Source organism: Oryzias melastigma, linkage group LG19 (assembly GCF_002922805.2).
Source record: "Oryzias melastigma strain HK-1 linkage group LG19, ASM292280v2, whole genome shotgun sequence".
Lineage (NCBI taxonomy): Eukaryota > Metazoa > Chordata > Actinopteri > Beloniformes > Adrianichthyidae > Oryzias > Oryzias melastigma.
Genome location: NC_050530.1, coordinates 13,342,417 through 13,367,984, shown reverse-complemented (window position 1 = coordinate 13,367,984; position 25,568 = coordinate 13,342,417). Strand labels below are relative to the sequence as shown.

General features: G+C 38.3%; 1 protein-coding gene across 1 annotated transcript in view; it reads right to left on the bottom strand.

The window, feature by feature from the left end:
• Positions 1–91: 91 nt before the first annotated feature.
• prkcea (protein kinase C, epsilon a) overlaps positions 92–25,568 on the bottom strand; it is a 40,215-nt gene continuing 14,738 nt past the window's right edge. The window contains exons 2-15 of the mRNA XM_024285010.1: positions 20,024–20,087; positions 13,704–13,869; positions 13,575–13,609; positions 10,574–10,662; positions 10,255–10,384; positions 9,498–9,640; positions 9,032–9,131; positions 8,357–8,553; positions 6,471–6,644; positions 6,240–6,394; positions 5,960–6,098; positions 5,376–5,564; positions 4,027–4,173; positions 92–2,371 (exon numbers count right to left, since the gene is read on the bottom strand). Of these exons, the coding sequence (XP_024140778.1) occupies positions 2,222–2,371; positions 4,027–4,173; positions 5,376–5,564; positions 5,960–6,098; positions 6,240–6,394; positions 6,471–6,644; positions 8,357–8,553; positions 9,032–9,131; positions 9,498–9,640; positions 10,255–10,384; positions 10,574–10,662; positions 13,575–13,609; positions 13,704–13,869; positions 20,024–20,087 (1,878 nt within the window). The 3' untranslated portion in view covers positions 92–2,221. The remainder of the gene's footprint in view (positions 2,372–4,026; positions 4,174–5,375; positions 5,565–5,959; positions 6,099–6,239; positions 6,395–6,470; positions 6,645–8,356; positions 8,554–9,031; positions 9,132–9,497; positions 9,641–10,254; positions 10,385–10,573; positions 10,663–13,574; positions 13,610–13,703; positions 13,870–20,023; positions 20,088–25,568) is intronic.

Sequence of the window (25,568 nt, the reverse complement as noted above, 5' to 3'; positions counted from 1 at the left end):
CTCCACTCAGCTCCACCCTCTACTGCTTTACACACAGTCTTGAGTTTTTGTGTGAAACAAAAGCAACAAAGACAGAGAGATGACACAGAGGTTTATGTCGACAGCTCAGTGTTTTATTGGAATCAGACCAGGCAGGAGTGGCCTGGCTGTTGCACTACATTTTGGCACAGAGTAAGATAGTGTGACCAGGAACAGCTCTACCCCTGGGTGCACAAAGCGTCACTACACACCGACTCAACTGCACAAACAGCAACCGGTTCGTCTTCAGATCACTGCTCAACAGTCCTTCTCTGCGAGTGCATGTGTTCGTGGGGGAGACAGTGAGTGGGAGGGGGGCGAAGAGGAGAGACGTGTCTGAGATGAGAGGTAACGTAACTGCTGGTTCACCACAATTCCTAAAGATCGGCTGTAACAGACCAATAATGGAATAGTTATTGTATTATACATAAAGATTTTTGTCCAGATACACTTTACAATAATAAGATTGATAATAGTATGATAATAAAAAAGAGAAAGCAATGTGAAAGAATAGCCATTCTTTGAAAAAAGCTAATGCTTTTGGCTGGATCTGATGAGGGGAAAGTCCGGATTTATGGAGAGAAAATAGACTCACGGGATTTGTGTCAGTGCGTATTTCTTGATGTGTAACTTGTGCAAACTGTTTGTAACGTTAGATTTGTCTGTGTGCAATTCTCGATTTGTAACTTGTGTCTGCCTGTTTGTTTGTGTGTAATTTTGTATTTGTGTGTGCTTAATTCTTGATTTATAAATCTTAAAATGCATTTTGCGCATAACTGTGTGTCTTTGCAATTGTGTATTCACATGTACAGTTGAATATCAAAAACATACAAATGCACAACACAATTAATGCATGCACAACTTGAAATTATTAAAGCTAAATATGATGTAAATCGGCTGATACACACAAAACCACACCTTTCACGTCCTCAGATTTGTGTGTAGATGATGTGTTTAAAGAATGTTGGAAAATCAGACTTTTCTCATAAGAAATAGATTGTGAATAATAACTTTTATGAACATATATGCCCCAATAGTTAAGATTAAAATAAAAAAAGTGTTTTCCAGAACTAATCGCTCTCTTGTTTCTCCGCTCTATGGGTGTCGAGAAGTTGCGCTAATTATATATTTTTGACATTTGTGTGTATACAAGAACACACAGTTCCACACATAAAATATAAGTTACAAATCCAGAATTGCAAAAACACAAATCCAGTGAGACTATTTTCTCTCCGTAGAATTTTGGATGCAAAGGAAATAGAGGGGGGATTTGAACACAGAAGGTCGCTATAGAAACAGAAATGCTGAAGACCAAATAATTCCACAAAACAGGTAAGGAAAAAAAATAATAATTAAAAAAAAATATCCCACATTCATGCACACGAAAATCTACATTCACGGTAACACGCGCGCAGGCCGACACATTCACACCTGCAGAACAGTCATGGACTCCCCCGACAGTGACAGGTGGATGAAAGAGCTTGACTTTCGCTGCTACACAGGCCGCCCGTAACACTCTGCTCCACATAATTAGTTCAATAGCCTGTAACATTCACTTTATATACACATGATAGGAGGAGAAAGAGTGTGTGACAGTGAAAACAACTCTATCATCACCCAAATCCACCCCCAAAAAGTATATGTTTTTGGAGGAGAAAAAAACAAAAAAAACATAAAATATATAGATAGTCAACGTATTGCACAAAGGGGGTTTGGCCCTAACTGGTCCACAATAAGGGACAGTAATAAAACAGATAGGGTGTTTGTCCATGCGCCACAACGCTCCGTTACTGGCAGACAACACGATACAGCCACTCGACACAGGCTATGTACAGGCCTTAGCACCTTCACTCCACACGCGCGGAGGTGCAGACAAAGAAGCGGTAAAGCGGTGTAAGTGTTTGCTTGTGGGTGTGAGAGCAAGTACAAGTGTTGGTGTGCACATCGGGGACAATGTGTGTGTGTGTGAGAGAGCGTGTGCATACTCATATTTATCTTCATATTCATAATAAACCCAGGCAACGAGAACAACACAATGCGTGTAAATAATATTGTAAAAGTAACAACCAATAGCGATAAAGTACAGGAGTGACCGTGTGAGCTGTTTAATGGGTTCACGGTTCTACAGAGTGTAAGCATGTGTGTGCACGAGCATGCCGGGTTTAGAGTTGTTGAATCGGAAGGAGGTGGGGGGGTCTGTGTGTTAGGTCTGCGTCTCCTCGGGAGCGCAGTAGGAGAAGTCCTTGAACTCCTCCTGGTTGATTTGTCGGATGATGGCCTCGTCTGTGGGCGTCAGCACGGGGTCCTCCTTGGTGAAGTCCTGGTCGAAGTTATTCACATCTCGCTTTGTCTTCTGCAATGCCACACACACAGAAACACAGTGAGGAAGAGGCAAAAACAGAAAAAAAACTCACATAATGTAGATGATGTTATAGTGACACCTGCTGGTAACAGATGGAATTTTTTAAAAGGCATTTTCCAACAAAAATGCACAAAATGAAACTTTTCAAGTTGTTTAGCAAAGATGCACCCAAGATGAAGAGAGTTTAAAGACCCACTCCAATGAAAGTTGTGTTTTTAAACATGTTTTTGTAGCATTTTTCTCACGCTGGAGGACAGATGTTAAGAAAATTAAGCATTTCTGAGTTTTTCTTTATTCAAATTGTTGTGAATCAGGAGCAGATGAAAAAATGTAACTTGAAAAAATTGTAGTTTATGTTATAGCTCCCTGCCTCGCTCTTTTCTGATGCATCCACTTGTAGACGACTTTGTTTTTTCTCATCCGAGCTAGCATCTTTCTCCCCGGGCCGCAGACTGGTACCAGTCCAGGGTTCACTTGGTACCGGGCTCCAAAAAAAAAAAAAAAAAAAAAANNTTAGATTATTTCCATTTAGTTTATTTTCTGATCCTGAAGGAAGTTTTATTTTGGAAAACTGCCTGATTCTATTCACAACATCCATCCAGGTCACGTGACTTAAAGTGACGACCTGGATTGCTAAGCTAGTAGCCTAAAGCTAACAAAAACCAAACATTAAAATGCATTTGGAAGGTTTCTTCAGGGAGAAAACTTCAACTTAAACTTCAAAGAACAGTAAAGTTGCTGTTTACTGACAAAACCGGGAGTCTTAACTTGTAAAAGGGACATTTGAGAATTTTCCTGCAGCAAGGATGACTTAGGTAGGCATCCATTCAGAAACAGAAAATGATCCTTTGTGTTTGAAAAAACTACTCAATGAATGAGGATTTATGCAAAGGCAAAATATGATCAATAATTTGGGCCTGAATGACAATCGGAGTCTGGACTGAAAATTAAAATGACTTTCTATGGGAAAAAAACATGTAATGTTTGCTTTATGCAATTTTGTCAAATCAGAAACGACTTTATTTCATTGAACCTTCATCACCTGTCAAAAAATGTATAAAAACTGATATTTTTAAGCTTTTTTAAACTTAATTTTTTGTAGTAACATTGCATTTTTTTTTCAGAAACCGGAAGCTTAAAAATGCAAACGTTGGCCCCATTTGGATCGGTTTGGGAAAATATTATCTAATTTATATCCTGAAAAAGGTTGGCGACCACTGTCCTGGATAACAACATAGGTTTTTTATCATTTTGGCTAAAAACAGCATAATCATAATAAAAAGACTGCTTTAAAACAGATCAAAAGATGATTGGAGTGGGACTTCAAAACATCAGTCTGGATACCAGTTACATCATCTATATAAACCTTAATAATTAAAGCATAATATTTCAAACATTAAAAAAAATGTTTTTAATTGTTGCAACACTGATTTTTGGTTAACACTAATGACATTATATAGTTATTTTTAAGTAAATTTTTGGGAATTGTATAAAATAAAACATGTGTTCTATTTGTTTGATATTTCTTATTTAATGTACAATTTTTTCACCATATTTGTTAGAAAACAGACACAAATGCAGACATCCCAAACTTCTATAGAACTGAACTGTGTTATTGTGTGCTTTTGAGTGTGTTTGTTTCTTACAATCCGAGGTTTAAAGGGCGGTTTCACTTTTCTCTGCTCCAGCAGGACCCAGTCGATCTCTCGGAAGAAGGCGTGGGTCTTGATGGCCTCCTCGCAGCCCTGGCTCACCACGCAGCCCAGGCGCTTGGACGGGTTCTTTGTCATGAACTGCACACAGACGCACACTCTCAGCTAAGACCATCCATAAAGCGGCGAGGACAGCAACACAATGCAGGGCCGAGCGGAGACGCTCCGGTGCTATTAATAGAGCGGAGGCATTTAATGGCTCTGTGGACAACTGGAGGAGCACTTCTAGAGCCGTCTGCACTCTGTGATTCCTGCGCTCTGTTCAGTTTGTTTAAAAACTGTTTTGATACTTTTGACCTTTTGGGTGAACGATTCTTCTCTTAGTGTCACAAAAGTGCACTTGGACCGTTGATACGTGTGTTTGCAGCTCGCAGGATAGAAATAACAAACAGGTAAACACAATCCAAAGGCAAATAAATACTTAAGATTTAGAGGAAAAATCCTAAATATAACTTGATAAATAATCTTGATAGAAGCTACAGATAAGTGGAATGTAATGACATATCTTGTGTTTTTATTTCAGGACTTTGGAGAATTCTGATGAAATTAAAATAAAATAATTTTTAAAATAATTTACGGTTCAAAAAGTGACAGGAGTTTGTAAAAAATAAAACAGACTGCTCTCTTATTGACTTCAGATTTATTTAGTGGCTTTGCGGTTTAATCAAAATAGTTCTAAAGATGAATTCATTATACATTTCTGGATAAGAAAACAACACCAAACGGTCCTGTGCAACTAAAACCGGAATTCAAAAAAGCTAAAATGTTTTATTTTTAACTATAATATTTAATATTTTCTGGAAATCAAGCTATTGTTTTTTATGTTGCAAATACTTACCAAATAACAACAATTTGATTTGAATTTTTGATTTAAAATCAAGAGTAGCATAAGAATGCCAAGCTTTTATTTTGAAAAAAAGCTAAAATGTTTTATTTTTAACTATAATATTTAATAGTTTCTGGAAATCAAGTTATTATTTTTTAAGTTGCAAATATTTACCAAAAAAACAACAACTTGATTTAAATTTTTGATTAAAAATCAAGAGTAGCATAAGAATGCCAAGCTTTTATTTTGAAAAAAAAAAAGCCAAAATATTTTATTTTTAACTATAATATTTAATAGTTTCTGGAAATCAAGTTATTATTTTTTAAGTTGCAAATATTTACCCAAAAAACACAACAATTTGAGATTAATTTTTGAGTAAAAATCAAGAGATCCAAGCTTTTATTTTGGAAAAAAAAACCAAAAAGCTAAACAATGAAAGCGGTGAGATGACACGCACCGCTCGCAGGATGGAAACGGCCTCCTTGCTGAGCCACACAGGATACAGGACGTCATCGTGGAGGATGGACTCAAACAAGTCGTCTTCATTATCGGCTTCAAAGGGAGGCTGCCCCGCCATCATCTCATACATCAGCACCCCCAGAGCCCACCAGTCCACAGACGCCCCGTACTCCAGCTCCTGCAGGATCTGAGGCCCGCACAGAGACACACAAATCAGCACAGCAGCCTTCCAAAACACCAGTTTTAATTCAAAATGTACAAAAAATAAAAATCAATATATTAATGACTTACAACTGAGTAAAGGGAAATATAATCTCAACATCAGACTAGAGAAAATTGAGCCAAAATATGAAAAAACTTTTGAAATGTTACAATTTCCTAACTTTTTTGCTTGTCTGTGAACTACACAAACGATAAACAAACCTCTGTTAGGAAAACGTGTGTTCTAAAATTCCATGAACATTTAAAATAACATCTAAAAGTCAATGTTTGATGTTTCCATTCATCTTAAAAATGATCTAAAGAACACTACAGGAAGTAGAGTTTTTTGGGGGGTTTACAAAGAATCAGCTTCCAGCTCACCTCGGGAGCGATGTAGTCAGGCGTGCCACAGAAGGTGGTGGTGGTCACCCCGTTCATGATTCCCTCCTTGCACATCCCAAAGTCTGCCAGCTTACAGTGACCCTCTGCATCTAAGAGGATGTTATCTAACTTTAAATCCCTGTGGAAGGAGGACAGACGCAGCATGACCATCTTAGTTTAATGCAAACATGCCTAACAACTTCATAAAACAAAAAAATTAAGATTTTGTTTTTCCACTTGAAATTTGTTGCTGAGAACTACAAACCCACACGACTTTTACCTGTAAATGACTCCGTTACGGTGCAGGAACATGAGGGCTGAGGTGACTTCTGCGGCGTAAAAACGAGAGCGAGGCTCATCAAACTTCCTGGATCGCTGGATCTGGAACATTAGATCTCCTCCGTTCACATATTCCATAACGAAGAATAAACGGTCCTGCGAGGAGGAGGAACGGATGGAGGTAAAGAAGATGACAGAATGGCTGAGCTGTGACGACGGCGTGGCCTCCTACCCGGGTCTGGAAGCAGCAGTAGAGCTGGGTGAGGTAGGGGTGGCGGCGGGCGAGGGCCAGGATGCGCTTCTCAGTCATAGTGCAGTCCACGTCATCGTCCTGGAGGATCACGTCCTTCTTCAAGACTTTGACGGCATAAACTTCATCTGAGCCCTTTAGCTCCGCCAACATCACCTGGACCACAGGAGGGTGAAAGTATGAGTCCACGGGACAAGGTCTGCACTTTAATTCAACTTTACCTATAAACTACTTGTTTGTGTTGTTTGGTGAGAAAAAAGATTGAATAAAAGAAGAAAAAACTCATTTATGATGAGCCCCAAACTAGATAGTTAAAACAAGAGAAGAAAATATACAAATAATCTATAGTATATTAAATAAATGTAGCCCAGTGGCAAACTGTGGGCTATTAGTTTCAGAATAACAAATTAAAAATCTTAGTTTAATTGTTTTTTTTAATAAATAACATGATTCTTTATTTAAATATTAATGATTATTTTAAATCTAAAATGTTAATGGTGAACAAGGTTCATGATGCTGTTTAAGATTAAAGTTTGTTTTTATTTTGTCTAACAAAATCCTAGCACTGAAGCACGGAGGAGGGAGTTCATAGTAAGAGGATGCAGAATAGCGTTAACAGATGACGTCGTATTTTGGAATTCTAAAAGTTGATTACAAATCTACGGTGGCCTTGAAGGTGCAAATCGCACAAATAATTTGATACAAATACATATTAAAGATCACAATTGCAATAAAAAAATAAATAAATAAAATTCAGAAGCAGAAATAAAAAATAAATGTTTTGTAAAACAAAAGTTAAAAGTTTAGCTTCCATTTTAGCAACAGACAAACATTTTTTACTAGTTTAGTTTACTGATGAATTTTATGCTAATTTTGGGTATAGCTAATAATTTAGCAACATGCAGATGTATTCGGCTAATGTGTTATCTACTGAAGATTTTTTGGGATGATTTAGAATTTAGCTTCTATATTAGAACAAGGCTAACTTTTGAGTAATTTAGTTTACTGAGGAATTTTAGGCCATTTAGGAGTTCAGATAGTAATTAAGCAATGAGCTAGCTTTCTTGGCCTAATTTGTCCTCTATTTACATTTTTTATGCTAATTTGGAGTGAGGCTAATATTTTAGCAATATGCTAAAATTTTTGGCTAATTTGTTATCTACTTGAGTTTTTAGGCTAATTTAGTGTTTAGCTTATATTTTAGCAACATGCTAACATTTTTGGCTGATTTAATTTATTGAGGAATTTTGTGCTAATTTGGAGTTTAGCTAGTAATTAGGCAAGAGCTAGCTTTTTTGCTAATTTGTCATCTACTAAAGATAAAAGGTAAAAACGTTTAGAATCTCATTTTGAGAAATGCTAGCTTCTTTTTATATTTTTGCTTCTGTACGTGCCAAAAAATAGACACAATTCATTTTTATTAAAAAAAAAAAAAGATGGTCATGAATGCAAATTTCCTAAATGCTAAAGTAAAACTAAGCAGCTCCTTCTAGGTTTTGATCAGTAGAGAAAAAGCCCAAATGGCTCTTTTAATGTTAAAGGTTGCCGACCTCTGGGATATACTAATCATAAAACTCAGACGTTTTAATTGTGAACTTTAATATGTTTTTGCATTGAGTGATTTGTTGGCACTTCAGGGCCACCGTACAAACCCCATATTACACACTGCCAGAGTAAAAATGCCAAGAGGTAAAATGTTACCTGACCAAACCAAAATAAAAAAGATTGATTGTGAAATATGGAATTTCCTTCATTTTCAACCCTTTCCCAGTTTAAACATCTAAAGGTTTCATTTATTTACCTTTGGAAAATGAAAGCTCAATGCTGGATAATTCATTACAGTTCTGTTTCCAGCCTCCTCGCCTCACCTTGCCAAAGCTGCCCTTGCCGAGAACCTTGATGAAACTGAAGTCCTTGAGGTTCCTTCTTTGGCTCTGTCCGTTCTCCTTGGGCGCAGAGGAGGAGGACGACGACAGAGAGGAGTTGGTGGAGGAGGAGGGAGAGTGCTGGGGTCCCTGCTGATCGAGTGAAAGCGAGTCCTGCAGGCGATCTAACTCTGCCAAGTCTGTGGGTGTCGTCGGAGAAGCAGATCAGACTTTGGTGTAAAACAGCCTGGATGCCTTTTTTTATCCATTTTACACAAAATGATGGAGATATGTTGTCAAACATGTATTCGTTTTACTTGATTCGCTCTCCATTAAAGACTAAAATGATTCAATATGTGTATTTGAGATTGATGCCATCTTTTGTGGCCAAAACTGGGACTATTTCCACAAAGAGAAAGTTAACTTTCAGCTGGCAAAGTGTGATAAAGGGATGACTAACTGTGAAAGCCAAATGGTGGTGGGCGGTGCAGGACCGCTCCACTCGTCTTTTAGATGCAGAAACACGTTTCTCCACTTAGTTCTTAAAAGAAGCAACAATATTTTTACTGAAATCAAATCCCTGCTTCTCGGTGGTGGAAATAACATGTTCGAAATGCAAAAAAATAAAAAAAAAGTCTGGGATCTGCTCCCCTTCGGGTGGCGTGTGTGCGGGGTTACCCTGCTGCGAGGGGGAGGTGGGGACAGCTGGCTGATTGAAGCTGTTCTCCGTCTGGGAGAGATCAGGAGGAGACTGGGGAGGGTCCTGCCCTGGAGTCAGCTGCAGGCAGAGAGACAACATGGTTGTTCCTTTGAGTTCTCCTTTGATTCGCGTCAGAAACTTAAGCGTTCTTTCTCTGAGAACCTTCTAAACTTAAGGATCATCCACATGAGTTGATGCCTTTTGCATATTTTCTTCGTTAAATGAAGACAAAAAATCCTTCAAAGTCAACTTTTACCTTAAAAAAATCAATAATTATTGATTTGATTTAAGAAAGAATTTAATTTAAGTGATTTTTCCATTTAAACTAAACAATTGCTGTTGAATTTTATGTGTAGATGGTTATACAGTACTATTAAGGCTGAAGTTTTTAATGCAAAACTGTAGGAATGCTTCTTAATTCAAGTCTTCTGGCGCCATGGTTACCTTTCTCCTGCGTTGTGCTGTGTTGGAGATCTTGTCCGGCGTGACTCCCATGTCAGAGAGGACTTTGGCGATTCCTCGGGCGTCAACGCCACAGTTAGGAGCTACATTGGTCTCACATCGCCGGTGCACATTCATCTTACACACTGCCAAGCAGCAAAATAAAAAAGAGAAAATGACAAATGTTTGGTTTAAAAAAAAAAAGATCCACAGAAAAAAAAAATGTCATTAAAAACAAGAATATATATATATTTTTTGCTGGTTTAAAAAAATAAATGTAGTTTTTAAGCAAATTGTGTTTTTTTTGTTACTTTAAGACTAATGAATTAAAGATCCAGCTTTTAAAGTGAATCAAATCTACTGAATAAATCAGTTTTTTATTTTAATTTTTTTTATTATGCATGAAAATGCCCCGTTTTAACAAAAACATTATTTGTTTTTATAAATTATATTATTGAAAAGTTTCTGTTCATTTAAAAAAACTGTCAAACCAAAAATTTTCTTAAAAAAATGAATTAAATTAATAAATTATATATTTTTTGTTAATGAGGCAATGGTTTCTACTCTGGCGTTAGTTAATTTACATACAGTAAATATTCCATTTTTTTTTCTTTTTTAAAAAAAATCCTAATTTTTATTAAATATTACTACAAATAAAAAAAATCATCGAGATGAATTTTTGCATTAAGAAAAACAAAGATTAAAATAATAATCAGTCTGATACTGTAAAATCCCAGCCTTGCATGAACCATGAACTCACCTTTGCACTGTAATCCCTGCCTCATGAGGCCCCACAGCAGGGAGCCACAGTGGTCACAGAAGGTGGGAACCTTGTAGTTGTGGATACTGAACTTGTGGGGCATGTTAACACTAAAGCGCTGTGAACCCACCTGCAGAGGGAGACACACACACACAGGGAGGTGGAACACATGCGGTTCAATAACACTCATAATAATAAAGATGCTGATATCCTCTAGTCTAAATGACGTCACATACTGTTTGAAGCTGGATAATTTGCTACATTATTAAAATAAAGAAACGTTTGCTTTAGACGTGATGAAAACGGAGGGAAACTTCACCTCTTCCGCCGTGTCTTCCTGCTTCTTCATCCCCGCACATTTGGTGATGATGAGCTCGTGGCAGCGCTTGTGAACCACACACGTGCACACTGAAAGCACCAGAGGTTGCAGTTAAAGGGCTTATTCACTTTTTTTGAATCTGTCCTTGGAAATATACTTAGAAAAATACGACATTTCAGTTCATTTTTTTTATTTGGTTTATTTGTGTTGACAACATTGAATTTATTCATAACCTTTTTGATATTTGACATCATATTTGTCTCCACAGAGTAGTTTAAGCAACAAATCAGCAGCATCACAAACTCAAGAAGCTCTAACATTCTTGAATCCAGTTAGTAAAACTTCACACCTACAAAATAAAAGACTATTTCATAACATGTGCACTTTAATATTTTGCATATTTAAGCATGACTGAGATCACTTCATCAAGTTTTTTGTCTGTCTTTGGTCCACATTAAAAACAAAAGTACATTAAAAGCTAAAATATAATTTTGTTCTCAGCTATAGTCAGATTTTACGTGTAACACAGCAGCTAACACTCGCCTATCTGCTCAGTTTATGCACTTACTTGTGTTCTCTTTAGTATTTTTTTTTTACTATATGCACTTTTACAAACCTTTTACATAGACGACCTGCTGGACTACTTTGTTAAACAAACCATCTCACCTTCCAAAGAGTTTTGAGCACAAACAATAAAAAAAGAAAACAACAAAGAACTTTGCACTGAAGGAAAACGTGTGAAATGTGAGACAGATGGTGCAGAACTGCAGAAACTACACAGTCAGCTGAATAACCTCTTTGTAGAGATGCCTTCAAACAGGTAAAGATGCTCACTTACTTTGAAAGGTTAGCTGCCGTATTGTTCAGAGTACAAGTCGGAGGTGCAACCTATACTCAGGTGCGACTTCTATATGATTTTTTTTTTTTAATAAAAAGCAACAACTGCTAGAGGGTACTGCAGGTGTGTGCATCAATTTTGCTTCTAAAAACAACACAGAAGAAGAATTGCATCTTGGTCTTAAAGCTACATTCACATGGCAACATGCATTTAAGACTAGCACATGATCGATTCTTTCACCCGAACAAAAGTATTTAGATGACTTTCAATATGTTGAATTTCTCTGAGTGTCCCTGGGTAAAGTCGCACATGTCTCAGAAATGGGTGGAGCAAAGGCCAAGTCTCCAGTTTCATTAGTTTTTTTTCTAGGATTTTTTTCTTCTAAAATTCCTAATTTTTCAGTAATTTTTCCAGCATGTTTTTAGAATCTTCCTATGTTTTTATCTTCCATTTTGTTGCATTGACCACTGTTGAAAAAAGAAAAAAAACTACAATAGTCTAGAATATGTTTTGATATTTTGATGTATTTTTTATGAGAAATACTTTTTATTGTGTATATTTTATCGGGTAAAAATGACTATACAAAAGTGTAACTTTTTATAATGAAAGCCTTCTAGGGTTAAGTGACTACTTTCAATGCAAACGCACATAAAAATGTGTTTCCGACTTCAGCGTTCAATACTCTTGAGTTCACGTATCTCTACGCAAGTTTCTACAACTGTTTCTTGGCTCTACGTACAAAACGGGCGTCCATCAAACACGCGTTGCAAGTTAAACCAGGTTCAGCTTTGACATATCAGGAAGTCAGATTTGATAGTGACACGTGTACCGTCCTTTTTAACTCACGGAATGTCAACTGTTTGAAAATTGATTGCGGAGGAGAAATTAATAATTGCGATTTGTACCCAATTATATGACATCTTGTCTTTTATATATCGGAATGTAAAAAAAAATCTGGAGAAAAATAAGCAACATTTGCACCGATTCGACATTTTGAACTAACCTTCTTTCAACTGTGAGTACATAAAGTAGTATTGGGTAGCGACAGTTGAATGGGAGCACCTTATGTAAAAAACGCTATAATACGTAGTATTATAGATCTTCATTGGACATCTGCATGTGCATCAGCGTATTCAGTAATTCAGCATTTTTCCTTTCTCCCTTGCCCTCCTTTTGAAGGGGCAGTTTAAGTGGAAGTGTATCCTGTAAATTTATTTTTTAAATGTCACCCTACAAGCGGAGGGCTGAGACCGCTTTTCTTCACGTGGGTGAGCTCTGATGCACAGACGCTTAAATTTAAATGTTAATAATGACTTTTTGTTGAAGGATGACTTTTTAAAGTTAGAAAACCGCTGTTGTTATGTATTGTTGATGACGTCATTGAACGAAAGTGACGTCCGAAATATGAGACACTGTTTTTTCATAACTCTCCATTTGGAGGGCCAAATGAAGGGGAAGGGAGAAGGGAAGAATTCGTATTGGGCCTTAGTGAAATGATGTGAACCTTTCAAACGGGGAGCATGACCAAGTTTGACCACAAAGCTCCGATTGCTGGATACCGTACAAATGTGGTTATCACGCCACGTTCAAGCAGCACCTCGAACCTTGGAGTAAAATCGCCTCCTTGCACATTTTTCTCTTTGTTCACTGAAAGCTGGACGAACTCTGCACGATTTGATGTTTTTAACATGTATCTTTAAAGACCGAATTGACTCGAGCATGTATGGATGGCTTCCTACATTTTTTTTAAGTAAATCTAGTCATATGCACATTTTTAATGACTAATTACAATTCATTAAGTTAAATACAATGAAATACGTGAAGTTGGTGGACTTCCCTTTTGTCTAATACAAATCTATTTAATATATGTGCTTTTATGCAATAAGAACTAGGGTGTGTTTTATGAATAAATGTCCAATAAGATTACATTTTACCTTCTTCCTTTGTGCAGAACTGAAATATTGATTTTATGCTGACAAATTTCAAAATATTTTTGCATGATTTTTTATTGATGTTGGTCTGATACTGTAAAACCTTGGCTGGTACCCAAATCACAGCTGCCAGTCAGCAGCCTGTAATCCCTTCCTGTGTTCTCACGCCTCAATAATAAATGAAGTGCAATGTTACCTGAGAAATTGGAACGTGCCAGAGAAAAGTACTCACCCTGACACTGGTATCCCTGCTTCCCCAGCACACCCCTATCAGATGGCAGAGAAGCATGTCAGCCATGTTGGGTTGAGTGACACCAGAGAGCAGCTTGACCACATTCGACCGCACAGATGTGCTACTCACCAAATAAAATCTCGGCAGTGTGAGCAGTAGGTTGGCTGTCTCAGGTAGGTGGCCATGAACTTGTGCCCGTTGACCTGGTGGACCCGTCTTCGGACGGCACCCTGCCGCCGGCGAGGCCCGATTCTCTCGCGGAACACTCGCTCTTCATTCTCGTTTGTACCTGAGGCTGATGAGAGAAGCAAATTTATTTAGGAATAATTCAATCAGAAAAATAAAAATGACAGGTTTTTATGCTTTTGAGACTCCATACTTTTGCCTGGCGCGCGTAGAAAAGGACCATTTGCATCATGTTCCTACGGGTGTTTAATCATTCAACGACCTCTCATCTTCCTCTGTTCCCATCTCCCTCCCTCTTCCTCACAAATACCCCACACCTACCAGAGGCCTATGGATACATATGTATGCAAGCTATTTATACTTCCCTGTGTGGGCCTAAAAACGAAGGACAGCATATTAAAATACTCCTCCTCAGCCAGCATCATCCAACCAGTCCTCCACTTCCTTTCTGCATCTCCCTGGAAAGATATACGCTTTCCGAGTGTAACCTTAAGACAAGAGAACCACCTCCACTCTGCCTCCCACACACCCTTCTTCCCTCCGCGCTCTCGTCCTAGTTAGCCTTTTTTTCTTCTTCTTCTTCTCGCTCTTCCAGCATCTATCTCCAGGGTGCGTTGGAGATGTGGTTACTGCTGAGCCTCAGCAGAGTTTGATTACAGGCAGATAGTCTAGGGACTTTGTGTGTGCGAGCGCCAGTGTGCGCTTTGCCTCTTTCTGTGTGTCTGAGATGTCGCTGTTGGTTGGAGGGGAGCGGCAGCTAAACAGGCCATTACTGGAATCATTTTGTTTTTGCATAATACATCATCCATCTGTCTAGGACAAACACAATCACACTCAGTGTGCTGACAAGGAGAGCAGATGAGGCATAACAGCAGTTATGAGTTATCGTTGAGGAGAGAGACAAACTCTGGACCCGGTGAATTACAAGGAGGGAGATGTATGCTTAGAAAAACAATGGGATTTGATTTCAGATAAATATGTTTGAAATGATGCATTTAGAGACAATCTAATGTTGTAGTGCTTTTAACATTTTCTCGTTGGATTTCTGTCTTGATAGAGGACATATATAAAGACATTTCTACTGAATAACTGCCTCTCTGCAGAGACTATGTCCTAGAAAACAACACAGCTGTTTTGATTTTGGCTAAAAATCCCAAAATCCTAATTAAAAGACCACTTTTACATTAGATGATTGGAAATGAAATGTAAAGGAAAATATGAAAAAAGTAATCTTTGTGCGATTTCAATGCAATCTCACAAGTTTACCACATATTTTTAAATGAACCTCCCACAACTTTCAATATATATATATATATATATATATATATATATATATATATATATATATATATATTAATTTTGGTAGGATAAAAAGTTACAGGTAAGGTTTGAGGTAACAGTAGAGAAAATCCTTGAAGTCCTTTTGCACTTGCTTAACATTTTCCAGTGAGTTCTATATTAACCCACAATTGCATTTAATTATGAGTGCTGGTCACTCACTTCACTTCTACCTGTGCTGTAATAAGAGACTTCAAAGTGTTTAATTACAGAGGCTCAAATAATGCAGATACATTTCACTGTTTGAATGTAAAGCCGGCCCTGCGACAGACTGACAACCTCTCCAGGGTGTTGGGCCTTTGCCCAGCAGTGGCCAGGTTAGGCTCCGGTGACCCTGTGACTCAGAAAGGGAAACGGTGGGTTAGGGAAATGGATGGATTTCTGTTTTGTATTTTACTGTACGTTCAATAATAAAAAAAAAACATTAATAATAAAACGGTCATGGTGCAGTGGTAGAGTGGTCGACCTCTGATCGGAAGATTGCAGGTTTGAAGTGTCTTTGGGCAAGACACTGAACCCCACCTTTCCTTTGGTGGAAGGTTGGCGCCAGTGGAGCCACCATCAGTGTGTGAAAGCATGTGTGAACGGGACTGTGACTGTTAAACACTTTGGGTCTACAAGGAAGGTAGAAAAGCGCTACACAAGTGTACACCATAATAAAACAGTAGTAACTGTTACAGCCCGAAAGATCTCGGGTACAAATCCCGGACGAGCCCCCAAGTTGTCATGACCGAATAAATAAAGGCCATGGCAAACAAGAGGACTGGGTTAGGCTTAATAAAAGTTTATTTTAAACAAATATTTAACCCAACTACATCTAATAAAAGGGTGAAGGGATTTGTAGAGACCAATTGGGACTAAGACCTCCCAGCAGCTTTTATACCCTCAGCAGGACTGACCAGGTCCACCCAGAGGGTGGAGACTCCACTCAACCAAGACCAGCAAAAGACACACAGGCCTGGAAGAAGACTGGAGCCGTAACAGTAACCAGCTTTCTGATTGGACAGAACCGTGTCGATGTTATACAATGTCTCGCGCTGATAAAGAAGGAGAAAGTAAACAGTTTAGTAAATAAAATTGCAAAACAGGATTGGAAAATTTAATGAATAAAAATATAAATAAGACGGAAATGTCTTTTTTTAAAATCTATTAAATGAAACCTATTTTCGAATCAATTTTTATATTAAGTAAATTGGTTCTGTATTTTAAAATAGCAATTATCAATAATATAATTTCTCTTTTAAAATTCTATCTTAAATATGAAATTAAAAAGTATATTGGCGTATTAGAATTCAGCGGCTGGGTGGCTCAGTGGGCTAGGTGAAGGGCTGACAACGCAGAAGCCCTGGGTTCGATTCCCAGGGTTGTCCACTGATCCCCACCCAGATTGGGTCCTTAGGCAAGACCCTTGATGCTGCTGCCTAACTGGGTCCCTGTCCCCCTCAAGTACAGGGTTGTGTCAGGAAGGGCATCCGGCGTAAAAACTCTGCCAAATCACTGGTGCGAAACAGTGGGTGCTGTTACGCTGTGGCGACCCCGAAAGGGATAAGCTGAAAGTGAACTACTACTACGGTGTATTAGAATTCAAATTAAGTCATCTTTATATATGATAAAAAATATATTGCTGCTCATCCAAGAGATGTATTTCTATTTCAAGGACCTTCATGGTCCTTGACACTTAAGTGGTAACAAATAGCGAAGCGGAGTTTGAAAACACAGCATTCTGTTTTAGGACAGTGAGAAAAATAACATAAGGTACTAGAGTACAGTGGATGCAGCAGGATTTAATGACTAACATCAAGTTGTATGATGTGTTTGGATGACAGAATAAACATGAACTGCTTCTAATCCAGAACATCTGCATACAGTAAGTGGCATTGATTATGACAATATGTGGCTAAAGATCATTTAATTCAGAACTTTTTTAAAGTGATAAATAAAAGCTAGGACGAAAAAAAATGAAAGAAAAGAGACATTTTTGAAGGAAACCGGAACTACAAAACAGACGGACTGACCACAGATGGTCAGATTAGGGGAGATTACTTTTTCCGCTTCCTGGAAACAACAGATGCAGCAGGATGAAGAGGACAGAAAAGGAGGAAAGAGAAGACAGCGAAGAAGAACACTTCCTTTCAGGCTCCGAAGCTGCAGTGAACAGACTGTACCAGTGGGAAAAAAATAAATCTGCTAAAAATACCCCCTTCTTCCTCCTCTAGTTCTTACTCAATCTCTCCAAATTTCACTCCTCGCAGCTCCCTTTATCAGCACACTCACACATCAGCCATTTGTTTTAATCAGCATGCATTAACATGAAGGGCTTTGTATGGGGATGAACTAAAGGGAAGAAGTTCAGAAGTGGGTGGAGAGTGGGATGTGAGGTCACAACAAAGTGCCCAATCGTTGATGAGAAGGGCACGACATGGATGCTGGAGTCTGGTGTGTGTGTGTCAGTTTGTGTGTGTCTAATCCATGTCCTGATCCACTATTTTGAGAATTCACTCGCTCTCTTTATTCATTTCACAGTGAAAAGGTTTCCACACATCGGAGGCAGACGCATCCTGCAAAGCAGAAGAGCCGCTTCTATTTATGTGGAGGTGTGAAGCAACCCAGGTGCTGGCGGAGAGCTTTTCAGCCCGAGAGGGAATGACTATGTCAGGAAACAGAGGTTAAGTGACGGATGTTTTCCCGATTCCCCGACGATCAAATCAAAACAAACAAATACGGAATTTAGGAGAGACAGAACCGGCTTTAGGAACAACACAGCTTTCTAGGAAAACAGGAAAATTTCACCCTTTGGCCTCGAGCTTCAAGGCCGTAAATCGAGGTCTGCCTTCTAAACTTAAACATCCAGCCACTTGGTGGCAGCGGAAACTAACCAAGACTGAACACCTCTTTTTAAAAAAATAATTTGAATATTAAAACATTATAAGATTATAAAATTAGTACAGTTTTATGTTTGATTTTAAATTGAGCATCAAGTAGCTGTAACTGCTTCTTTATTACCACAGTTTCTAAGACTTATCCTATCAACTGTCTTATTGTTTATAAATCTAAGATTTAATAGTTTGTTTCCATTTTAACCTACAGTATAACATCAGGATGGATAAATATTGTATATTTTTACTGTTTTATGACCCACTGCATGATAACAACGTTTGCATTTAGCATTAGGAGTTATTCACGCACACCTGAGAAGATTAATAACCATCGCAGCTCCAAAGGTTTACCGATTTTTCTGTCTGAAGCCTTAATAGTTGCATCCAACCGCCTACAAAAGTTCCTGCGAGCTGAGAAAGAGGTAAAAAAAAAGGCGCAGCTTATTATCTCTCATTAATTCCACCTTTCCGGTCGCATTGCCACCAGCCTTCAACGCGTTGTTACTGAGCACATGTGTAAGACTTGAGGCTTTAGAGCGTCGCCCAGTTGTTTTCAAATCTTGTTTGTGAAAGACTAGGATTGCAAATGTTTCTTTTACAAGAGTGCAGGACAGAGAAAGCACACCATTTGCAGAAACTTTGTTCAAAAATGTGTTTTACAAGTTTTTTCTTGGTGCTTTCTTCTTATTTTTAGCTGATGACCACAAGCTCTATTGCCGTCTCTGAGGCCAAGACTGTGTCGGGATTGTCGGCTTGTCTCTGTTGGGTAAAACAGTTCCATCAAGGATCTACCACCCCGTCTGTTTTCCAGGTAACCTTATCCTACTTTTGCCTGATTAGCTGGATTAGGTCATTTCAGGTTCTGGTTGACATGTCTGACACAGAAAGCAAAGTGTGGTCAACCTGGAGGAACAGAGATAGTCGTGGTCTAAAAAGTGCAACTAAAATACTACTAAAACAGTATTAGTGCCAGTAATACTTTGAGTGGAGGGACTAGAATGCAAGTCTCGTTAAGACCAAGTCATATGCATGTGTTGTGGGTTTTTGGGTTGTCTGGGCCTGTGACCACCTTAAGGGACGTCATGAAAATGGAAGTGTATTGTCAGTATTTGTACGAATAATATAAAGTACACGCACTTATTACATTCAGGTATGCTGTCGATGCCTTTATACCACACTCTAGTCCAGTGTCTGCATGATTTCCAGATATCCAAGGCCTACTCTTGACTGGTTACCTGGTTCAGGTGTGTCCAGCCATTAAGAACATGCAGAAGAGCTGGAGTTGCCTATCCCTGCTCTAGTCATCAGTGAGGTGCGTGTACTGGCTCCTTACAGACCACGCTTATATGCTGCACACCGGGGGTGTACAAGTGATATGTTAGGGCCAGTAGGACGCTCGTAGGATGCCCATAAAACCACGATCTGATTATCTAATTTCCTCATTTCTTCCAGTCTGGCAGCATGCATGGAGCATGCAATTATCAAATTAAAAAGCACTAATCCCCTACCTACACAGGATTTAAGGTGGAGTAGGCATCTCACCTGCTTCACCTTTATTTACTCTTACGTGTTGTTCAAGTGTTCACTACGACTTGTTGCCCGCAGCATACCCATAGAAAAAAAATTGCAAGAACATTCTCACACTCCGGTTTCACGGAGCGGTCTATGACCTTTCGTGAAGGCCACCTGGGTGCCCCAAACAAGTTTGCCAATTTTTTGCTTAATCCCATATCCACCCCTACACAATTACAGTTTTAATGATTGTTGAAAATTCCTATAAGTTCCACACTTTTGCACGCAGTGAAGGCCTGTACTGCCACAAGCACTCTCCTCCTCCACTCTGAACAGCTGTGTGTTTGCAGGGCAGAAATGCTCCCTCGCCACGATGCTTCTCTGCTTCTGGGTACTTTAATTTTACACATCGGTATCACTTTCAGCTCGAATCTAATCAAAGGCCCCGGAGTTAAAAAATTCATGCGTGTTTTCAGGCCCGATGCGATGGTAATCTCTCTACGGCTCTATCTGGCTCTACGGCAGCAGCGGTCTTACCCTCGGTGGAGGATCCGGACAGATCGATGACCACGTACACCTTTCCCTCTGGCTCCAAGTCAATCTACAGAGACAAAGAGATTAAAAAAATAACTAAATGAGGGAGAAATTCTGCAGCTGAACATTGAGTAGATGGGGGAGGCAGTCAAGTCCCTCAGGACAAACAAACACACATGTAAGCGGTCATTATCTTGCCAGCATGTGTATCATTATCGGCACTTTAAGCACCATTGTTTCAATTACTATCACTCCTAGTAATATAGAGTCTTATCAATGCAGCTATCAAATGTAAATAAGTATCTTTTGGTTTTGAGAGAAACCCTTTGAGCCCACATCCTTAAGCTTGATTGGATTAGCTGGAATGAGCAGATTTCATAAGGTATACTTTGGATTTCATCAGACCTCTCTCATCAGTGCTTTTTTTTAATTATTATTTGGGTCCCAAAGCCTGACATGTTGGAATTTTCCAACAAGAACCTTTGATTAATTCACTGGTTTCAGCATATCAGAGTTATAATGGACAACAACTGTAAAAAGAGCTGCTGAGTGATCTGTTTAAGACGTTTCTAGGGTTCATGTCAGGAAACATGGGTTACTGCACCAATTAGAGTTTATATATTAACAGTATTTCAATTATTTTGTTTATATTTCCAGCAATTAATCCGTCTATGATTGTAAATTCCTCTCGTTTCTGATGAACATCTCGCGTGTTCAGCCTTCACAGTCTGCTGCCTGTGCTATCACCAGGGTTTCCCACACAATGTTAATACTTCAGCGGGCTCTTAAGCTATATAAACAGCGTTCTCAGATGCTCTGCCTTCTTCAAACACATGCACACAAACTTAGGGACCCTGCCTGTCTTAATGCAAACACATTGAATCAATATGCAGTCGTGCATGATAGGAATTTTGCAGGAATAGCCATCACGTTGCACCGTCACCAAGATGGTTTTTAACCCCTTGAAAGACCAACTCCCATGAAATTGTGTTTTTAACATGTTCGTGTGGAATTTTTCTGATGATGGAGGACATACAATTATGAAAATTAGGATCAAAATTGAATTTTTAAGCATTTCTTTAGTCAAAATGTTGTAAATCGAGAGCAGATTTATTTACTTGCACACGACTAGATCCTCGTCTGAGCTGGCATCTGGCTCAAAACTGTATGCACTGGTAATACTAATTTGTGTGCACAAGATTGCAACTTGTGTGCACAAAATGCCAACTTGTGTTTACAACACAATGACTTGTGTGCATAAAATGCCCATTTGTCTGGACTGGATAGTAACTTGTGCGCACAAAAAGTTTATTTGTGTGCACAATTTAGCATTTTGCGCTAAAAAAATACTAACTTTGCACACAAAATGCAAGTAAAATGCTAATTTGTGTGCACAAAATAGCTATAAGTGCGCATAAAATACAAACTTGTATGAACAACATGCAAATAAATGCTAATTTGTGTGCACAAAATGAAAATAAAATACGAATTTTGCATAAAAAAATGCTAACGTGAGGGAACTATTTATTTATTCTATGTCATGTTCAGGGTCCGCATTCATAACTTTCGAGCAAGGATAAAATGTGTAAGTGTGTCAGAAAGATGAGGTAAAACGAGTATCGAGAAAAAAAATGTGTTATTAAGCACTCAGCCACACATGACATAGTCCAACAGAGAGCACTCAAGAGGCAGATGACAAAGCAGGAGAGAGTGAGAAAGAGAGGTTTAAATCCTTCTTTAAGCTCTGGGACAGCAGCAGATCCTCTTATGCAACCGCCAGACTCTCACACACACACTAACACACACATTTACTTCCATTGCATTGCTAAACAAGAAGCACAGAGAGCACAAACAAATACTAAATGAACTCCATGCGCCCCTCACCCTCCATCTCTCAGGTCGTTTGACAATTGTAATGTGCACCCCATGTAGCAAAAACTCCAAATGTGATCAGAGGAATTTACAGAACTGAAAACAAAGGAGATAAATCAGAGAAATTCCTTTCTAATGTCAAATGAGCGCAACGCCTACGAAAAACCTCATTTATTTGCCTTCACACTTTATGGTTTGTATGGAACTCAAGCTTAAGCTGTCATTCCAAATTAAGATCAAAGATGTGGGTGAAAGTCATATTTCTGCAAATCTTTGTATACATAAAAAATGGTCAGATATTATAACACGTGTCCTAAAGTCGATATTCCAACGCCAAAGAATCAGCTGGAAGCATTTTGTTGGGAAAGGAACAAAAGATGGGATTTGTGACCTATAAAAGGGCGGCGAATTCTTGATGTCTCCCCCTTTAAAATGATGTGCTAATCCCCAAATGTAACCTCTTGCATAACAGCACATCACAGGGGGGATTTTAGCCGAAAGATGGACCGAGTCTGATTTGGAACAGAGCGGAGCAAATGGACGGCACGGTCATTGATTTAGCGCTGGGGTTGTGAGGTGGCACGCCAGCCAAAAGCTGTTTCTGCATCGCCAATTACTGACCACGAGAGTCAAGCTATGGCGTTTTAGAGAAAGTTAAAGGGGAATTTCCTCTTCCTGTATGAATCAAAGAAAAACGGCTAACAAAAAAATAGTCACTTTTTAGGATGAGAGAACTTTTTTGTCCAATCATAAGTCACATACAGTTTTTTTTTTAATAAATTCCAAACATAAGTAAAAAAAACAACTCAATATGTTGGAATATTTGCCATTTCTTTCTGCCAACTTTACTAGCGTGTGTGGAAAGAAAACAAAAACAACAGAGCACAGGGCAGATCACATGGCTACAATAATTCACTAACGTCCACGAGTTTGGAGATGAGCGGAGAGGCACAAACCTTTAGTGAGTGCACCGCACTACTCCAACAGCTGTACTCTACTTGATTTTTTAATTCGGTGCATGACTTCTTTTTTTTATTGCATTTGATCAGTCGTGATGGTTTTTGTGGTGTGTTTGCTGCTTGAACAGGGTGAACGCACAAGTGGTTGCACTCATAGAAAGTGCCCTCCACCCTTATGGAACCTGGAAATGATCAGAACGATCATATTCAGAGAGTTAATTACATAAATAGGTGGGTTTTGTGTGACTTTAGCCCTAAATAAGTCAACACGTAAACTGATCCTCTTTGTGTGGTTTCGAGATCACCTGTTGTGGTTTGGCTACGATCTCTTGACAAACACGTTTTATTCGAATTCCTAAATCAACCAAACAAGTGTAGAGTATGAAAGTGAGTCAAACCACAAACAGGTGCTTTTTTTAAATTAACTTAAGCCATAGAGTACATTTTGGCTCTAGTAATTTAGGTTTTAGTTAACCCTTTAACACCGTAGCTCTACTGTTTATGTTCTTCAATTTACTGTAATTTTTTAATTGTTAACACGATCAACGTGATTCCAGCAGATTCTGATGGAGAAAAGCGGCACAGAGAGAATGTAAACAGATGGATGATGGGAAGTGGGGCGGCTTACTCACAAATGCTGCATGTGCAGGCCGGTGTGCAGGTGTCCCATTCGGGTTTGCTCATTTTTTGCCCCCAAATAGCCCAATTTTCCCCCGTAATGGAAGTTTTGAAACCCTCTGAACAACTTTTTCGTTTATCAATGCTTACAATTTTAAAACTGACTGGTGCAAAACACTTGAAGCTTCACCATTTAACATCTAAGAAATATATGTGACTTGATTTGTCCTGAAACCCCACGTTTTGTGTTTATCAGTGTCAAAAAATAAAGAATAAAAGTTCCTTGTAACAAACTTGGTGCACGAACAGGTTAATAAGTGCAGCATAAAATGCAACTGTTATTGTTTGCCCCCTTTAGGTCAATGTTCTGTTCTTTATTTAAACTAAAGCTGAATAATTACATTGGACAATAACAAATTAAATAATTCAATTATTCTTTTCCAGGAGCAAACAGCAGTCAAACAAAAGCCAAACTAAGAGGTGGTCACGTGCAGATTTGGGGATTTCTCTTTAACTCTGACAGCATTTTTAATTAATCAAGAATTCAACTGGAAAATGTGCTCTGGTATGTATTGTTTACAATTACACCATAAACTTCTTGTTTCGATCAAATATCTTCAAAATTTAACATTAATTAAATGAGAAATCATTGTGCAAAAAGCTAACTAATGTTTTTGTCTGTAAATTGAAGGACTAAACTGTCAGATATTAACTGGAATTTTCTAAATTGGAGCTAAAAGTGACTTAATCAAAAACACAAAAGCAGCTGATCAGGATCAAACTGAAACCTGTGGAAAAATAGTCCAATCTGGCAACCCTTCTCTTTTACTCTGGGTCAGTTAAGACAGACAGAGATCAGTAGCCTGGTTTCCTCTCCTAGACTTTTATCAAGCTGCTTCTCTTTTATGAACGTTCATTGTTGACAGTTTTCGTCTTGTTTCGCTCTAAAAGAAAGCCAATTTCCCAGAGACATTAAATTTTTTATCTAAATTCCCTACTCCAGTTAGATACATGATGTTAAAAAAAAGCTGGTGACGAAATCGGATTAAATTCTGGTTGTTAAAACACACGTGGAAACACATCGACTGTATCAAAAACGCACAAAAATGACATCTTAACAATCTTTTCTTGAAGTGTTTAGATAAAAAAATTCTGTGAAAACAACTCCTGAATTAATATTTAAACTAAATGTCATTTTTAGATAAACTTTACAAACATTGTTTATGATATATAACTGTTAACTAGTGCAGTATCTATATTAAAACTGATATTTTTCACTTAAACCGGTTAAAGGAAGTGACAGTGTGATTTCAGTCCAGATTTTCAAAATAAAAGCTTTTTTTTTTAATAGTAATTTAAAAGCGAAAGGTTTTCGTCAATTAGCAATAAAACTTTTTTGGTTTTGAATCTTTAAAATATTATCAATGGATGAACATTTAATTGCATAGGAAGCAAAGTCATTAAGTTTGTCTAAAAATGAGAAAAAAATCTTTTTTTTAGTAGTTTGTGGTATTTATTATTTTAGTGTGCAAATTATTAAAGTATTTATTTTATATTCTCAATACAAGTACTTTTTTTTTTAAATATGGGTTTAAATACACAGCTAGAGTATTAAAGTATTTTATCTATGATATTTCTAGGTTTATAATAATAATAATAATAATAATCCCGCTGTGCCGGAACAAAAAGGCCGATTAATATCCGTCGGTGAGTGACGGATCCCTTGACCCTTTTAGCACCAATAAAACTACATGCAGTGCAACAGAAAAACTCACCCCCCACCCCCACCCATGCTTTGTAAATGGATTGTAACGTGACTTGGATTTAAGCACTGCGTGTACAGACACACACACAGGCGCTGGGTTCCCCGCCCTGACAACAAAGGTTGGAAGGAGGCAGAGCAGGAGAATCTAGTTCGCCTCATTAATCCTGTTAGTCCAATTAGGACACTGATACAGACTTCACCAGCGCTCGCCCTGAAACGCACCGGCTGAACGTGCGAGGGATCCTGGAAGGTTAGCATTAAACACACATTTCAGCTTAACTGTCTTTCACTCGGAAGACAAAAAAATCAAATAATAAAGCAGGAGGCAGGCTGA